Source organism: Carassius auratus, chromosome 5 (genome assembly GCF_003368295.1).
Source record: "Carassius auratus strain Wakin chromosome 5, ASM336829v1, whole genome shotgun sequence".
In the NCBI taxonomy this organism is placed as follows: Eukaryota; Metazoa; Chordata; class Actinopteri; order Cypriniformes; family Cyprinidae; genus Carassius; species Carassius auratus.
In genome coordinates this window covers 6,027,001-6,046,151 of record NC_039247.1, presented here as the reverse complement: position 1 = coordinate 6,046,151, position 19,151 = coordinate 6,027,001, and the positions used below count along the sequence as shown (strand labels likewise).

The following is a 19,151-nucleotide window of genomic DNA, read 5'->3' as shown; positions in this document are numbered from 1 at the left end:
TAATCCTTTAACAAAGGTAATAAACTGTATTTTCTGGAAAACAAGTTGCAAAGGTTCAAATGTGCATTGTTTACAGAAAATATACAGCTAGTCTGAATTTGTGTGTATTATAACATTAGGGAAGAATGTAAAATACCAGTAAATAAAATGAAATGTTTACAAACATTATAAACTTATTCTAGTTTCCCTCATTCTACAAATCCTTTAAATTTAACAGTATTATTATACTATACAGGACTATATTTAAGTGTAAAACAAACAAATTATAGTGGCATTATAAACTACTTCTTTTGTAAACACTAAAATAATATATTTAAAGTGAAACAGAAACTACCTGGATTTAGCAAATGTGCTATGCAAATTTTATTGGACTCATGTATCTCTCTCATTCGGCAAAAATCCAAATCCTGATCGCTTTGGAATATCAGCTGCATCACATTTATCATGATCAAAATGCACATATTATATTCTGGGAAATATGGTACATACAAATGTCTTAAAAGGTAATAGTTGCAAAAACAGCATAATTATTCATGAATGCTAAAGAGAAGGTGGAAAACTGTCATTAAAAAAAAAATTAGTGTTACTATTTTTGGTGCAAGAAACCATGACTAACATTATTATCAGACACTGTTATGATGACTCAATGTGTGCACTGCATGTGTTTAATTGTCATCATCATCATTTATTTTGTTTTACAGGTACTTGCAAGATGAAGAAAGATTGCAAGCACCACAGTGTTAAATGTCAGTTTTGATATTGCACTGTCTAAATGTTCTCCTGCTATAATAGCATGTTTTCTGCACAGCCTCTAACTGTAGATAAATCCCAGAATAGCATCATGTGATCCAAGTTAACACTTCATAGGTGTCAGACGTGTGTGTGTGTGTGTGCATGCATGTATGAGTCTCACTTTGAGGTAGCCCTGATAGGTGTTGAAAACGACAGCTTTGTCTCAGTTGAAGGTTCTCTTCATTTCCACAGTGAGTCTGCTGATAGCAGGATGGAAATACATCTGATCGACGTCCACTATGAGCCTGACACTATTTTCCACTGCATGCTGTTCAGGACACAAGAAGCAGGCGGCGATTTAAAACAAGTTAATTAGTAGACTAAAAAAAGATATTACCACAGTGTTATATTAATTGATGTGGCAGCCACAATTTCTGATATCACCAAGGATTTGTCAACAAATAATGATGCTATAACCTCATCTGCAATAATGACAATGATACAGTGGTGCTAAAGAGTATTTGGACATTTAAAAATATCTTCATGTCATTTCATTAGAAAAAATCAAGTGGCATTCATTTTAAAGAAACATTGCACACACAAAACACAAACACAAAAAGTAGTTTGATCGGTTTAAAGGCTAAAACAATAAATATACTGTTCAAAATGAAAATACAAAGCATTAACTACACTACTGTTAAAAAGTTTGGGGTTGGTAAGGTTTCTTAATGTTTCTATGTTTAATGTTTTACCAAGGATGAATTTATTTGATAAATAATACAGTAAAAACAGTAATAATGTGATGTAATTTAAAATAACTTTTCTATTTTAAAGGTGTCATGAACTGAGAAATCAAAATGACCTTGATCTCTTGAGATACTGTATAAGAGGCCACTGTACTATAAAAACATCCTGCAAGTTTCAGAACTCAAAACTTTCTCTTTGGTCTAAAAACAGCTTAGATTGAAGCCATTCTGTCATACAAGGCTGTCAAACTCAGTTCCTAGAGGGCCAAAGCCCTGCAGAGTTTAGTTTAGTGTTTAATTAGGGATTAATCTAAACTCTGCAGGGCTCCGGACCTCCAGGAATTGAGTTTGACACCCCATAGTAGAATGTGCCACTTTATGAGGTATTAGTGTGGCTAAACCCCGCCCTAGCAGAAAATCAACGCCTGCTTTTACATCACTGCCTGTTTAGTCCTGCCCACCAATTCACACATGTAGTGTAAATAGGGATGCCTCCTATAGTCAACTAAAGCACCTTTCACACTGCACGTCGGACCCGCAATATTTCCGGAACATTGCCAGGTCGCCTTCTGTGTGAAAGCAACCACGTCCCAGGATTGATTACCGAATTGAACCCGGGTCGGGGACCTAGTAACATTGCGGAGTTTGACCCGGGACGAGCGCTGTGTGAACAAAAGCCAGATCTAATTCCGTGTCGAAGTGATGATGCGCATTATCGCGCGACTCTTTTACCGGCTGTTTTGAAGGAAGATCAACGTTTGCGTCGAAAACATATGTGCAAACTGTAATGAAGCAGAGATCAGTTAGTTCCTCACTTTCCGCGCTGACGCCGAGACCGTTTGCTTGCTTTAGTGAAAGTATAACGTGCCTAGCGTCGCTGATGTCACGTGTCATTACGGGATCTTCAAGGGTTTTGTGCACGCACATATCCCGGGTCATCACTGGCAGTGTGAAAGTGCAAAATCTAGCAACCAGGGAACAATTGCAGGAACACTTTACCCCTGTATTTCCCGGAATGGCAGTGTGAAAGGGGCTTAACTGTTAGTCGATGAGAAGAGGCTTAATCAATCAAAATTGTATTAGTCACAGAAAAAAAAAATCCACAGGAAATGGCAGTAGTTACATAGACCATTAACAGCTTGTCTTTGTGATAATTACAGTACATCGGACATCCAAATGTTTGTTTCCTTCATCGACCTCAAATGTGGCTTGTAATCTTAAACTTGTAAGAAGAAGCCACATTACATGGCTGTTCGCTCTAACGTTAATCTAGAGAAATGTGTGCTATTCAAGTGTGGAAGCTGAAAAGTACCGCGCTCAGTGCATTACAGTTAACTTGGAGGCACCGGTGCGATCATTTGAATTTAACTTAAAATACCCCGTCAATACAAAGTATATATTTCTGTCTACATTTTTTTTATCCGATTCTCGTTGGCAACTTCCAGGACTTGTGTGAAAATCTGCTGATCTTTCGGGTCACATTTCTGCAGAAATATAGAAAATTCTGAAGGGTTCATAAACTTTCAAGCAGCACTGTATATTGGCATGAGTCACATCACACCACAACTCACAGTAGAATGAGTGAAGTCCAGTTCCAACTTACACAAAAAAAAATTCTCCAGGTAACCAATTTGGAGAAAAACTGTTATATGAAATCTCCAAACTTTGTTTGATTTGGTTCTTCCAGACTGAGAAAAGGAAGCCTCGAGTCTACTGTGAGTCACACAGCTTGTACTGCTTGTACCAGCGGCCTTTCACAGTGCGACATAAACCCGATACATGTTCCTCGCATCAAGTCGACGGGGCGGAACAACTCTCTAACCTCCACACTCTGCTGAAGGCTTTCTCAAAATCGATCTCTGTTACATTCTCCATCCATGACCGTCTGTTAGACCATGACCTTCTGCCACTCAGCACAGGAGAATACAGCCAATGAATGCACCTTAGCCAAGACATCCAGGTGCTGAAGCATCCTTTTCATCTTCCCTTCCTCTTCTTCTGTGAGCTTGGACAGAACAGGCTCCAGCTTACCAGTCTGTTCAAAAACTAAATACAAGAGGAAAAGCAATTCAGAATATGAACACACATGGGTGCATTTTCCTTTGGGAAGTAAATCTTACTAATAATAATTAACCCCTTAACATCACTCACACTTTTGAACATAGACTTGAAAGTGCACGATCCAAACTTATGTTTTCATGCATGAATTATACAAATATGTTGTAACATGATAAGGATGTACCATTTTTTCACCGAAATTACACATTCACCCTTAAGTTACGCAAAAAAAAAAAACAAAAAAAAAAAAAAACTATTTTCTGTACTTGTGATGGAAGCCTCTTGCAGAAACATGTCTTTATAATTGAATTACCTGGTAAAACCTCAAAACTGTGATGGGGCATTTGCAGTGAACCAATTAGACCATGGGAAATCGATAACCCTCTTAATTTATGATGTGGTTACAGTATCCATTTCTTTCTGTCTGCCTACCTGCAGATTCTGGAAAACCAGTAGATTAGATATCTTTGTTCTCTCGTCGATCAGACGGTTACAGTCCAGCATGTCCACCGTGCTTTGGGGAACAAATAAAAAATAGCATTCACATTTCAGCATTGTCCCACATTTGCATGAACTGGTCAATTCTGCAGTGCAAAGTGCTCCTAAATGAGTTTAGTCTCTCAGGGGTTTAGTTGACTCAAGGGGGTCAAGCAGAGTAATGGAGCACCCATGGAATAGTCCTTGAGTAGCTCGCTTCGGTTCATAAGATAACTTCATTGTCTGCCATTGATTGAGAAGATTTACAAGCCTGAGTGTCAGAACAGGGGGAAAATGGTGTTTCTCACCCTGATGAGTGCAGCTGTACATCAGAGAAGAAGCTCTGAATGTTGCCTTGAGCTCCCAAAAAACTGCACGATTAAAAGGAAAGCTGACCAAAAATGATGGGACACAAAATGATACATTCTGAAGAGCAGTTCTTAAGGCCTACTCACACCAAAACGATAATTGTAAAATAACTATTACAACTAGATTCAATTGTTTGTCAAGACAAACTTTAGCTTGGGTTGAGAAAGCCTCGCCTGAAAGTTTAAAGCAGTTGTAAAAGTCTGAAGTTTGAACATTTAGATAGATAAACATGTTTTTAGCATGATTAGCCTGTTACTAGCATACATTGCTGACATGATTAGCAAATTACTTGCATGTTGCTAGCATGTTTGTAGCATGATTAGCATGTTACTCATTACTGATAACCTCATCAGAGTCCACACCAACAGACAATACTGTTTTTTATTATAAGCACATGCCGCAGTTTTGTCATCTGATGTTTTCAATGCTCAAGTTCTTGGCTGTCAATGCTTTTATCATTAACTGGCGGAAAAGAAAATCTGATTCCACACTTTATTATTTAATATAGAGTATATCGTTTTTTTAGATCTGTATCTTTATCATTATAATTATCATCCACGATGTGTGATTGGACCTTTGCTCTCCAACAATATAACTTTTTCATATGACTTGTTCACTACATTGTTTCAAAATTCAAGCTGAAAGAAAATCCTGTAGCTCTCATATATTATATGCACATCAGCATATTCAAACTTTAAAGAATTTTAAGCTAATAATGACTTAAATGAATCTCAGCTTTTATATGGTTTCAGAAAAAATACAGTGTTTCTATGGTACTTTCCTTGTCCTTCTCAGAGTTTGACAGGCCATGGCAACAGTATTATTTCAATATGGGCAACATAAGAGGGTAGAGTGTAAGAATTTGTTCTTTTGTGTCATAAGGGGAAAAAAAAATGTATAACATGACTTTCATAACTGATGTACTTCAATAGTGCATATCATTCACTCAAAACTTCCCAAGGTTTGTAGATGTTAATTTAAAAGCTACATTTTTTTACTATTATTCTTTTTTAATCTTGTAATATGTATTTGTGCATAATTAATGAAAAAGTTAAAATATGCTCATGTTTTCAATTGCCATTATGTGGTAGTTTAATGGTTAAAAATAAAGATTGCAAGTCTGTACCTTGCATTCCTGTAGCATCACTATTATACCCTTAAAGGAATAGTTCACCAAAAAAATTTAATTAGCTGAAAAATGTCTGCTTGATCTGTGCATATTTCTCTCTTGATTCAGACAAGACAACTGTTTCACTGGAGAAAGCAATAATACAGATAGAGGACTCGAGAGAAGCGACAGATTGAAGTTAAAACGTCCTAATAAAAGATTTGTTGAATACAAGCACACAGCTTTTCGCTTTACAAGATGGTAAATGATGGACTGGAGTTGTGGGGATTATGTGTTGGTTATTGTGATGTTTCTATATCTCATTTAGTGATGTAATGTTACATTTCTCTAAATCTGTTCTGATGAAGAAACAAACTTACCTACATCTTGGATGGCCTGAAGGTGAGTTCTTTTTCCAGCAAATTTTCATGGTGAACTGTTCCTTTAAGCAAAACACTTTCTCAAGTGGAAATAATCATGTATAAATGTCCTGTGTAAGTTGCTTTTGAAACAAATGTCTGCTAAAAGACTATTCAGTTAATTATTGTCCCATTCATTACATTTTACCATTAAAATAAATGCAGCTCATTCTATACAGTCATTGCAATATAGCCTCCAGTTGTTTGCTGTAGGTCAGATTTGTTACAGCTGCCTTACAGTCTACTGCAGTATTAAACACGCTTTAGTGTTGGTTGATCTGAGTGTTTGGCCGCAGTTTGAACCCAAATCATACCTGCAATTTCTCTAGATCCAGTTTCTGCTCCAGCACCTCCACGCCATCTTTCCCCTGCTTGGCAGCCAGGCAACTGAAAAAGCATCTCCATTTCACCAGCACCTCGGAGCACACGAGCTAAAGGCGCCTGAGGGAAGGATGAGGAGACCGTTTAGTTCACCAGGGTGATGGATTTGAACCTGTGTTATCTGATGAATGAACCCTGCCTGAACCTCAGTCTTACCAGGAATTGTGGTCGCCCCAAGGCAGTCATCTTAACAGACGAGAAACCGTCTTCCGAACTTCCACCTAAGCAGGCAGGTGATTTTCTTTTAGAGTTATTTTAGATGTAACTACAGCAATGAAAGTGTAACTGCCTTTTAAGGTGCCATTTTCCAGGAATGCTGAATGAATTCTCTACAGTTATACTTAGTGTTGCCGGTGCAGTACAATAGATGTTTCTCCAATACTGCTGGCATAATGGAAAACTCGAGCTGCATGCACATTCACAAATATAAATGCTTTCAAAAGCTGCTCAGCTTCCATGCCTTCTTGGCACTCTTGCACACACTGTACACTAAAAAAAACATATAAATAATCTGCATAGCACACAACAAGAATTAAAGGAAGAATGGGGTAAAAGTTTGCACCACTTTCCATGAATAGAGTATATTTTGGTGTCCCATTATTTTTTTAAAGGAGGCATAAATCTCAGCTTGAGTGGTTTGAAGCCTGAACACAATAGTACAGAACAACTTATTGCAAAACAATGCTGTTTATTTGAGAATAGTAGTGCTTTAAAACCTTCTCTGCATTTGAAAAAGGCATAATTACATATGCATTGCGATTTAAAAAAAATGAACACATGTTGATGTGATATACTCTTATGCTAGTGTATATTGTACAATTTATTTTATCCCATTTTTTAAATAACTAAATGCCATTCAAATTAAAAACCAATTATGATAGCTTGTATTAACTAATTATCAGACAATATATAATAATAATAATAATAATATAATAATAAAAAAGGTATGAATGAATAATATATTATGAAATTATAATAAATGAGTAAATAATTTTAATCCAATATGAATAAATTAAAAAAAAAATAGTAAATCAAGAAATAATAATAACTGCAATTATTTTAATCCAATTAATATTAATAAATTAAAATAATCTAACTTTATTAAAATAAATAATGTTATGTATATATATATATATATATATATATTTTTTTTTTTTCTATTCATTAATATATAGATATCAAACAGATGGAAATCGTGCTGAAAATTCAAGTCAAAAAGGTTCAGAAGCAACCTTTTAAACAATTCAGACAGACATTCAAAAAATTCAGTAAGAATCGTATCATATTTAGTTGTTGCTGATTAAAATCATTTCAGTTTCAGGCCCTACTTTGTATCCTGTTCATGGAAAGTGCCTTCTGTTCTGGTCACTGCATTTGTAGCTCCTGGCTTTTGTTTTGCTTGTAATCTGACTCCAATTCCAAAGTTAATTACTGATCAGCTTTAATAGATGGTCTGTTACCTGAGGCTTTGATGCATTTCAGGAAAGTCCACATGTGCTGGTCGCATTTCGCCTCATCAGCACAGAATAAGTACGAGTGCTCGTCAAGCCTTCACAACGATCGCCAAACTTCTGATGGTCTGTGAACAACTTCTCCTGGTGGTCAGCTCCCGAAAATAATGTCAAAAAGGGACAATTTGATAGTTTGCTTCAATACTACAAAAGAATTGAACTGTTAAAATGATGCACATACTCACCAGGGCTTTCTTTCTCTGATGTAGAAATGAAAGATCTATCAACAAAGAGAGACATTGACATTTTTTTATAAAAAAGGAGACTAATGAAACCAACTACTTGTTCTTTAGGTCTTTTTAGGGACCTTTCTTCCAACAAAATGAAGAAACAGCAGTTTCTGTAGAGAGGAATCGATAATAACGGCAGAGGCTGCTATGAAGTCACTGTACTGTGGTGCACTTCTGCTATTTGTTTGCCTTCTATATTTCAGGGTCAGCACTTAGAGTCACACACTGACTCCAGCCTGATGTCTATGCTTATACCTGCATGCATTTAAGCTCTCTGCTGAACTACACTGTTCTGTCAGGCTGGGCATAACCAACTCAAAGGTTACACAGTCACACAGGGCAGTGATTTGTTTAGACTGAGCTCCTGTGATCTCCACATCCTTCAAAAGGCTCTCACATCAACGCCTATGCTCTTCCCCATCTACCCCTACACTACATGGGGCGACTCAGTGGAGACAATGTTTTGACGTCTGTAATGTTCCAACAGTAAGGAATGCTGTGATGCTGATGGGGTCATTAGCGGACAGACTCAAGCCCTTCCAGACTTAAAGGGCTCAGTTATACATTCAGCATACGAGAATGAAAGTTGTCTGATTTTATCCCAGATCTCACTCATTTCAAAATCTCTCCTTTGTTTGCAGGGGTAATTCTGAAGTAATACAGCAGGTCTTTTTTTTTATTATCAACATTTTGTAACTGAATATAAATGCAAAGGAAAGGAGATCTATATTCAATGTAAAACTTCATGTTCTACCTCATAGTCACAGGGGGAAAAAAATATGCATAAATAATTACATTTAAACACATTTTCATTGTTTGCTAGGTAAAATTTGATGCAATATCTCTTATCATTCACATGCAGAAGCTGAATATAATTTTCAAAAGAAAGATGTATTTGAGATAAAAGAAAAAAAAAAAATAATATATATATATATATATAAAATAAAACTTAACATTTGCTTTAATTACAGCCTTTAGTATGTTGTTATATGTCTTTGTCTCTACTAACTTTGCACATCTAGATTTTGCAATATTTGCTCACTCTTCTTTGCAGAACTGCTCAAGTTCAGATTGATTTGATGGTGACCGTTCGTGGACTGCAGATTTCAAGTAATTCCACAGATTTTCAATGGGGTTTAATGGGCTCTGACGAGGCCATGCAAGGACATTCACCTTTTTCTCCTTCAACATCTATGTGTCAGTTTTGCTGTGTGCTTTGGGTCATTGCCATGTTGGAAGGTAAACCTTCTTCTTCTTCAATCTATGTGCCAACAGAAGGTCCCTGAATTATGGAAACAGTCAATTATAGTTCATGTTGCAAAGAATAGCCTCCCTAACTAAGAATTTAAATGATTATAGACCCATAGCCCTTACATCACTTGTGATGAAGTCTTTTGAAAAGCTGATCAAAAGAGAACTGTCAACTATGATGAATTGCCTCCTTGACCCACTACAGTTTGCATATAGACTAAACCGAGGGGTCCAGGATGCAACTGTAACAGCACTCAACCTTATTCTTAATCACCTTGAGGGCAATGGAAATCATGCCAGACTACTGTTTGTAGATTTCTCGTCAGCCTTTAACACCATTCAGCCCCACCTGCTGGTTGAGAAGCTCTTACATCAGTTCAAACTGGGGGCCAACCTTGTGGGCTGGATATTAGATTTCCTCACAAATAGATCCCAGTGAGCGAGAGTAAATGGCCATCTCTCTGACTTGGCCCTTACATCAACTGGCTCACCACAGGGGTGTGTTCTTTCCCCCCTTTTATATATTCTGCACACTGATGTCGTTTTGTGATAAAGGACCGATACTTTGTGAAGTTTGATGATACGGTTATTTTCAGCTTATTGAACAATGAGGAAACTTTGCAAGGTTTGGTCATTGATCACTTTGTTACATGGTGTCAGGATGCCTTTCTTGAACTGAATGTCTCTAAGACCAAGGACATGTGTATTGATTTTAGGCGCAATGTCACTAACACTGGAAAAACTAGTATAAATGGTCAAGAAATAGAGGTTGTTACAGAGTATAAGTACATTATTGATGATAAGTTGTGCTTTGACCCAAACACCAGTTTGCTTTGCAAGAAATGCCAGCAGCGCCTCTAATGCTTGAAGAAACTGTCCAAGTTTCATGTGGATAAGACCCTGTTTAGATACTGTAAAACAAAAAACTCCCTTTCGAGGTTGATTCGAGTAGCAGTATAACAGGTTACACGCAGAAAGGTCTGGAGGAACTTTATCAGAAGCAGATGTTAAGAAGGGTTGAATCTATCCTGTTCGATAATTCTCATCCCTTACAGGCTGAATTTCAGATGTTGCCATCGGGATTACGCTTTAAACTCCCAAAATTCAGAACCAACCGATATTAAACACTCTGTTGTGCCTGCAGCCATTCTGCTTCTCAATTCTATAAAGAGCCACAGATAACTATGTGATTTTCTATGTATTGATTGTTTTTATTATTTTAACTATGCCTGTATGGTAGGCAATTTTTGTAATTGGTACCGTGTGTGTGAGTGTGTGTGATTTGTTATAATATCTGTTGCACAACAAATAAATGTTGTCGAATGTGAACTTTGAACTTCTTCCCATTGACGACTTTCTGGCAGAGAGCAGCAGATTCTCCTCAAGAATTTGACAGTATTTTGCCCCGTCCATTTTTCCAGCTATCCTGATGTCCTCCGGAACCTGCTGCAGAGAAACACCCTCATAACAGCATTTCACCACCTCCATGCTTTACTGGAGGAATGCTGTTATTTGGATGGGGAGCTTTACTGGATTTCTGCCAGACATATCATTTGGTGTTGAGGCCAAATAATCCCATTGAGAAGGTGATTAGCTACACCTGATTGAGTTTACAAGTCATTTTTAGGAGCGGGGGTGATCCTTTTTCCAAAAAATATATATAAAATATTTTATATCTCTCACTTGAATGTGATAAGTTACACTGCATAAATACAGCTGGATAAAACAACAACAACTTCATTTCAGGCTGCAAAGCAATCCAGCGTACAGTACGTGTGATACTTGTAAAATTATTTATGTATTAATTTCATTTGTTGTTATTCAAGCACAGAGATTTTGTGGGATTGTCTTGGACATAAACTTGAATGTAATATAGCAGACAATTCATAAAATCAATACATGCAAGTCAATTACAGTGGACCGATGGCTGTTATAATAATGGCTGACTGCACTAAACCAAGACTTAACAATAGCAGCTTTTTCATACAGAACTCATGGAATGATCAGCCCTGGGTTCCTGCATATTAGATGGCAGCCTACTCAAATGCCACTTCCTCCAGCATTCTCCCTCTATCATACCCTTGATAATGCAGAAAAGCCAAACTGAGCACTCTATTCTGTATAACAGCATTACAGGATCCGTTGGGGTGGATGTTAATGCAATATTGATAGGGGCAGAGGCTCTAAAACACACATCACGGACATAAATTAGCTTTTATTAGCCAGTGACCAGCCAGGGTCCTCTGTGGTTGTAAAGAGCATTTCCAATAAACGCTCCATTTCAGCTCATTTGGTCTGTGAGGAAATCGATCGTGGTGATTTAGCGCCCCTCTCAGGCGATGGAGAGAACTGCACTTCATGGCCACAGAGTAATCTGATGAGAGACGCCTATAAAATTGCTCAGACCTCTGACAGCTGCGTTCTGAAATGAGAGCAGTGATGTGGAGGAGAAGTCCCTTTAATGGATCTCACTTTGTATCAATGGCTTTTCCTCGTAATCCAAATGGCATATCATCTATCTCTCTCTCTCTCTCTCTCTCTCTCTCTCTCTCTCTCTCTCTCTCTCTCTCTCTCTCTCTCTCTCTCTCTCGCTCTCGCTCTCTCAGTACTCAGGCATCTTATATTTCCAGCAGGAGAACCTCGGGGACAGCACCGACTCTGTGTAATTTCCAAAAGGTCAATGACAAGAACAAATTAAGACGTTTTTTAATCAAATGTCATAACGTTGACACAGCTGTTGAAATGTAGGTGAGGCTAATGGTTAAGGACCTGGACTGATAACAGAGAGGTCACAGGTTCAGTTCCAGGTTAGGATGAATGACAAAAAGTTACCTTCAGAATTATTAAAAACACATACAGGACGCAGACTGCATTTATAACTAGCCCAGACTGCAATTAATATACAAGTTGTGTGAAATAAACACCGCCTGGTATTTGCCAAATAATGTGTGTAAATGTTTCAGTAACGCTGACAAACAGGAAATAAATCACATTGGAGAGCATGTTTTTAATCTTATTCCTAAAGTTAAATATGCATTAGGTGGTTGCTAGAGCATTACAAGTCAAAATTGAACAGGATTATTATAGTTAATTATTTCTATTTTTGTTATTATCCCTAAAACTGAAACTAAAACTATTAATTAATTCATTCATTCATTCATAAGAGATGCTTTGCACCAGATTTATCAAAATATGTGCATTTAAAATATTTTTTGATGAAAAAAAATAATATATGTGGGACGAGCCACATGCTCCATGTTGACAAATAATATAAAGTCCAGTAATTTCTTCTTTTAGGGTCTTCAGACATCCCCTCTCCCAATAATTAATCCCCCGTTCAAATCACTAACCCTAAATATGTGCAACAGTGATGCTTGCCTTAGAGAAGCAAGTTTAAAACAAAAAATAATAATAATACATAATAATAATTCACCCCACTGATCTCACAATACAGCACAAACTACTAGAAAACTTATTATTGTGGAAACAGAGAATAGCTCTTTATCTGTCTGTGTACCACAAGATGAAATTCCTAAAATGTGAGTGTGTTGACACCCTCAACATAAGCCAATCAGAAACAATGGGCCTTGACTGAAACAACCAAAAGGATATCATTTATTTGTTTACATTTGTGACAGCAGATCAATTCTCAGTCTATTTCTTTAGGCTCTCTGCATGAGCACAATCACAGCATGGCCATTAACCTCTAGTCCCTCTACCGAAAAGTAGTTAGTGTGACGCAAAGCACGTCTTAAAGACCGACTCAGACCCAAAGATTCTGGAATCATGCTGCCAAGCAAAATAGGAGGAACTGAATGGGAAAAAGTTTTCACAACACTAACTTAAAGATTCAACTAAATTAATTGCCCAAAACAGCAGGTTGATATTAGGAGTTCAAAAGTTCTTAATTAGTCACTTTCAATTAAGCAAATTAGGCTCTACAACTCTATGGAGCAAAAATAAATAAATAAATAAATGCACTCATTCACATTCTGTTCTTATACTTGGTGGGATCTTTATCAATGATTTATTAATTTGGCCCTTAATTGGTCAGTCAGGTCTGGCTCATGTAATCTGCAAATAAATGACTGCAAACTAATTAAATATTCAGCTGAATGTCTTGAGTAAAATTTGCCTATCAATAGAAAGTGTATTTTGTTAAATTGCAATTTTCAAAGCACTGCAGATGGTGAATAACAAAAAATATGTATGTATGTGCATATACACACAATCACACAAAAATTATATATATATATACATTTGAAAATGTAATTTATTCATGTGGTGGCAAAGCTTAATTTTCTGTCAAATGACCCTTCAGAAATCAGTCTAACATGCTGATTTGATGCTGATTGAACTGTTGATGCTGATTTGGACAGTATTATTATTTCTTTGATGAATAGCAAGGTGAGCTGATTTAATGTTCATTAGCTCAGTATTTTCCATATAATGACATCTATCTATCCGTCTGTCTATCCATTCATCCATCCATCCATCCATCATTAAATATTAAATGTTTAGCTGAATGTCTTGAGTACCATTCTCATATCTAGACAATAAATAATGCATTTTGTTAAGTTGTTCACAAATCTTACCAGTCACCTTGGTACCTCAGTTGAAGCTGCTTAATCACGGTAGTTTGTGGATGGAGGGAGCAGAAGAGAGCACTTACTTCATCTCTTTTCTCTTAGCCTTTTCCTTCGAGAGATCTTCTACGCTATAATATGGCACAGCTCCCACTCTATAAAATTGGTTCTTCTGCACTACAGGCCTGATGGACTGATGGTCATCCCCTGCCACAAACTCACCGTAGAATGTCATCTTCATAAACTGTTCAAACATCTTCTGCCCCAACAACTTTCTACTAAGTTCCGTTATCTGTAGAAGACAGAAATATTATTGTCAAAGCATGCAGATATTATAGTATGATCTGAAGTTGAGTGCTTCATATTCTTTTTGGTATAACTCAACGCATATGAATATATGAATGATTTATTATGCATGGTAATTGTTTTGCCTAAATGGCACTTGTTATTTAATGTAATGGCATGCATACATTTTTCAGTGTGGTTTAGGTGCCTTGCAGTTTGTGTCAACTGTATATGGAGGATAACATAGAAATATGGCATCTGAGTTCAGTAAGTCCACATTATGGATGGCCTTTGTGATTTGTTATTAACTGTACCACAAGACAGGACAATTGTTGAGCACATACTGTATATAAAAGATAAATGCAAATGATAAATGCACCATGCAGCATTACATTTATGCACATAAACAAACTGTGTAGGATTTTTCCAATTTAAAATAAGTTGTTTTCCATTTTAATATGTGACCCTGGAACACAAAACCAGTCTTGAGTGTCTGTCAATTTTTCCGAAATTGAGATTTATGCAAAATCTGAAAGATGAATAAATAATGTCCATTGATGTATGGTTTGTTAGGATAGGACAATATTTGGCCAAGATACAAAATTTTTGAAAATCTGAAATCTGACGGTGCAAAAAAATCTAAATACTGAGAAAATTGCCTTTAAAGTTGTTCAAATTAAAGGGTTAGTTCATAGAAGAAAAAAAATTATTGAGTCAAGAACCGGTTGCATCGGTTTTCGGATCACCAGTAGTGATGGGAAATTCGGTTCTTTTCCGCGAACCGGTTCTTCCGGACAGTTCGATTCAATAAACCGGTTGAAGAAAATGGTTCACCCATTCTTTTGCGCTCGACATAATGCCGTCATTGTCGATGTTGCCCTTGATTCAAGCCTTCGGTTTACCCGCGCTCATAAACTAGAACAGAATCAGTTCAGAATAAATCTCCAAAAGAATCAGTTCGGTTCAGACGCTCTGTGTGTCGGTCTGCTTCACGCTGAATCACACATGTGCAGCTTCATCAGCTCCTCAGTTCTCGAATCGGACGCGTCTGTCAGAAATGTTTCTCGACAGTTCTCTCTTCACAGCAGTTCAGTCAATGTACTGTTTGAGTGCATGAATTATGACATGATAATGGTTTGTTTGAACTCAGAGGGAGTGTCGGCCACATTAAACAAGTTAACAGCTTAAGTAATTTGTGGATTAATGCGTATTAGAGATGCGAACTGTTTAAAACTATTCAGTTCGATTTGGTGAACTGGTTCAAAAAGATCCGGTTACATCGAGTAATTTGTTCGCAAACTGAATATCACTAAAATGCAGTGTTTTGAACTCGCTCACAACAGGCACGGAAGAGAAGACAATGCTGAATAAAGTCGTAGTTTTTGCTATTTTTGGACCAAAATGTATTTTTGATGCTTCAACAAATTCTAACTGATCCTGTGATGTCACATGGACTACTTTGATGATGTTTTTCTTACCTTTCTGGACATGGACAGTATACCGTACACACAGTTTCAATGGAGGGACAGAAAGCTCTCGGACTAAATCTAAAATATCTTAAACTGTGTTCCGAAGATAAACGGAGGTCTCACTGGTTTGGAACGACATGAGGGTTATTAATGACATAATTGAAATTTTTATATTTACGTTAGGAAATTTACTAAATATCTTCATGGAACTTGATCTTTACTTAATATCCTAATGATTTTTGGCATAAAAGAAAAATCGATAATTTTGACCCATACAAGTTTTTTTTTTTTTTTTTTTTTTGTCTGTTGATACAAATAAACCCCAGCAACTTAAGACTGGTTTTGTGGTACATGGTCACATATATGTAAAAATAAAGTTTACATTCTATAAAAAATATAGTTAAAAATTTAGAAATCATTATAACATTCTGAATTTGGTGCTCAATAAACATTTTTTTTTTCTTTTGAAATAGAAAAGATATCTACATCATAACAAAAGTCACATTTGACCAAATTACTACTAGGGGTGCTCCCTAGAGAAGATGAGCAAATCCACTTCATTTTCAGTGTTTTTTGGCGCATCTTCTCAGTTAACAACGGCTCTGTGTAGTAACAGCTGCTCTATGTGAAATCACGCACCTGATGGAATTAACCGCTGATTAGAGAACCGGCTTTACTGACGAGATGCGCATTAACGATCGGCCGATCGTGATCGGAGCACCCCTAATTACTACGGAAGTTCTAAGCAGTCATGCATTATCGTTTTTTTCCTTCTTGTTTCCTTGTTATCTTGACATAACGAAAGTTGTTTTCTCGTTATAATGACTTAATTTTCTCGTTATTTCGACATAACGAAAGTTGTTTTCTCGTTATAACGACTTAATTTTCTCGTTATCTCGACATAACAAAAGTTGTTTTCTCTTTATAACGACTTAATTTTCTCTAAGAAGTTACAAAACTGAATATAACTGATGGGGTGTTGTACACTATCCACTTTACTGTACGCGGACCTTCCTTGTGATAGCTATAATTTGTGTATTATTGTTCATTACTGACATTTAATTAATTCATAAATGTTAAATGCTTGAATCCATATGATTATTTTGTGTATTAAGTTCTTGTTAGATGCATGAGTTTCACCAACGTGTTCTGTGTCATAAAATAACTGCCTTACAAAACCAAGGTTGACGTCACTGTATTCTGTTTGCACCTATATCTTTATTTGTGCTTCTTTTAGGCACATGATTGTTAGTTAAGAAGCGGAGATGGTCTGTTTATCAACACCAGATTTAAAGATGTAGGCTATTTGTGATGTGCTTCTTTTCCTTATTAATCTTTATTGTTAACAATATTGATGAGAAATGTGATGTAGATGTAAAGTGCATAAGCTAATTGAATTCATTTTTGTTCTATAATGTTGTAATCGTTTTTTTCCACACACACACACACACACACACATACACTACACGTAGAATGCTCTTTTCAAACAGAAGCTTGAAATGCACATGATATCTGCCACAGCATATAATGACTACTAAAAATTACAAATTATATAAAATTCAAAAATGGAAAATTAAAAGTGGGTTTAATCCAAGCAGCTCTAAAAGATCTTAGAATAATTCTGCATCCTTCTGAAGGCACTCAGCCTGTGTTTGCGGTGTTGCCATTTAAACATATTAATAACAAAAACAAAACGTTTAGTGTACTGTGTCTGGAAAAATCAACAGTGATTGATCAGCCTTTATGCATGAACAGTATTGTAGACGCTATTGGCACAGCGATTAGAAGATTTATGGGGCGGCAGTAGCTCAGTGGTTCATGTAGGTTGTCTACAAACCGGAAGGTTGGTGGTTCGATCCCCGGCTCCACCTGACCAAGTGTCGAGGTGTCCTTGAGCAAGACACCTAACCCCAGTTGCTCCCGACGAGCTGGATGGCGCCTTGAATGGCTGACACCGCAGTCGGTGTATGAAAGAATGTGTGAATGGGTGAATGTGAGGCAACTTGTAAAGCGCTTTGGATGGCCATGTGGTCTGTTGAAAGCGCTATATAAATGCAGTCCATTTACCATTTACCATTTACAGGTTGCTCACCTGACATCAACGTCATCAAGCTCAGTTTGAGTCTGCGCAGTACGCCCGACCCCCAGGAAGTAAGTGCTTCTAATTGACTTTACTTGTCTCCGTTGAATCCAATGTGTCGCTGTGTCCATTTCTTTTACTGTATATGCTTAGAATTTCCGTATGTGGGGTCTCTGAGTCTGTAAAGGACGTCTAAAGGTCAAACATACAGTACTTGCCCATGTCTGAGGTTCATTCTGCATTTGCCATTAATCTCGACTCTAGTAACACTACACACTTACCAGGTGAAGTCTTCCTGGCAAGATGCCAATACTGTCAATCATCTGGGACAATGCCACATGAGTCATTCCTGACAGTAACATGGAAGTCTTTCATATACAGTAGGCTAGAGTACAAGTTTATAGAGATCTTATTACTAAATGATACACGCTCTCTGCTGTCAACAGGCTGCACTTGTGTGATTTGGTTGGATGTAAAGCTTGCACAAGCAAGGAGGCGGCCAAACTCCTACTGAGTCGCGAGCCCAAAGGCAGGTAGAGTTTTGCGGAAAATTAACAGTTGAGACTTCTTTACAAACAATGAGAATAAATACAAATCGATCTCCTGCTGTTTTGGTAAACTACCCTTTTGAGCACATTATTTAACGCTATCTGTGGGGCATCGCCTATATTCAAATCTGGGCTGAATGATTGGTCCAAATCCCGTGACGTTTCTGTTTTGCACCGTTTGGTACATTAATGTAGCCTATACATTAGTTTAGTTAAACTTGCAGGTTATACGTGCAAAATATCTAGATTCAGCCGAATTTATTTATTTAAATATATTACTCTTACTATCTTGTCCTTAAGTTTTGCTCTTGCAGATGTGTTTGTGACGTTCGTGACGTAAAAGTGTGTTGTGCAGGAGGTTAACAGAGGAGGGAGCCGTTGCCTTATTAAAGTAATTCACTTTTGCAAAACACTGACAAAACTTCTGGATATGTACAAAAGTTATTCATAAACAATATAAAATAACATTTTGTTCGCTTATTCAAACTGCAAAAAGTTTAGGTTCGGGATCCGTATACTATAATTTTCAATACAAAAAAACCCTAAATAAATAAATTGTGTGTGTGTGTGTGTGTGTGTGTGTGTGTGTGTGTGTGTGTGTGTGTGTGTGTGTGTGTGTGTGTGGGCTATATATTATGAGATAAATCTGTAAAGGGGATAGATCATTCTAAATGAAAGATAACTATCCTACGCAAAAATGCACGTAGTATACATGTTGCCAACCCATCGCTTTTATTGGTTATAATTATGTGTAGTTTATAATTATTATATTACATAAAACACCAAAAGTGTATTAGGCCTACATAGGTAAACTTGTTCGCTTTGACTGGCAGCGTGAATGCGCTTGTGCGCGGGCATGTTGACGGGGTTAGTAAGGGGGGCTGGGGTCCCAAGCAGATTC

General features: G+C 37.0%; 1 protein-coding gene across 1 annotated transcript in view; it reads right to left on the bottom strand.

Annotated features, from left to right (window-relative positions):
- Positions 1–18,049, bottom strand: part of LOC113087268 (proline dehydrogenase 1, mitochondrial) — a 60,110-nt gene extending 42,061 nt beyond the window's left edge. Inside the window, 12 exon segments of the mRNA XM_074559898.1 lie at positions 914–1,060; positions 3,421–3,513; positions 3,969–4,050; positions 4,322–4,384; positions 5,144–5,163; positions 6,224–6,340; positions 6,447–6,511; positions 7,751–7,816; positions 7,819–7,896; positions 7,987–8,021; positions 13,955–14,160; positions 17,984–18,049. Coding sequence (XP_074415999.1) covers positions 914–1,060; positions 3,421–3,513; positions 3,969–4,050; positions 4,322–4,384; positions 5,144–5,163; positions 6,224–6,340; positions 6,447–6,511; positions 7,751–7,816; positions 7,819–7,896; positions 7,987–8,021; positions 13,955–14,160; positions 17,984–18,049 — 1,038 coding nt within the window.
- Positions 18,050–19,151: the final 1,102 nt, after the last annotated feature.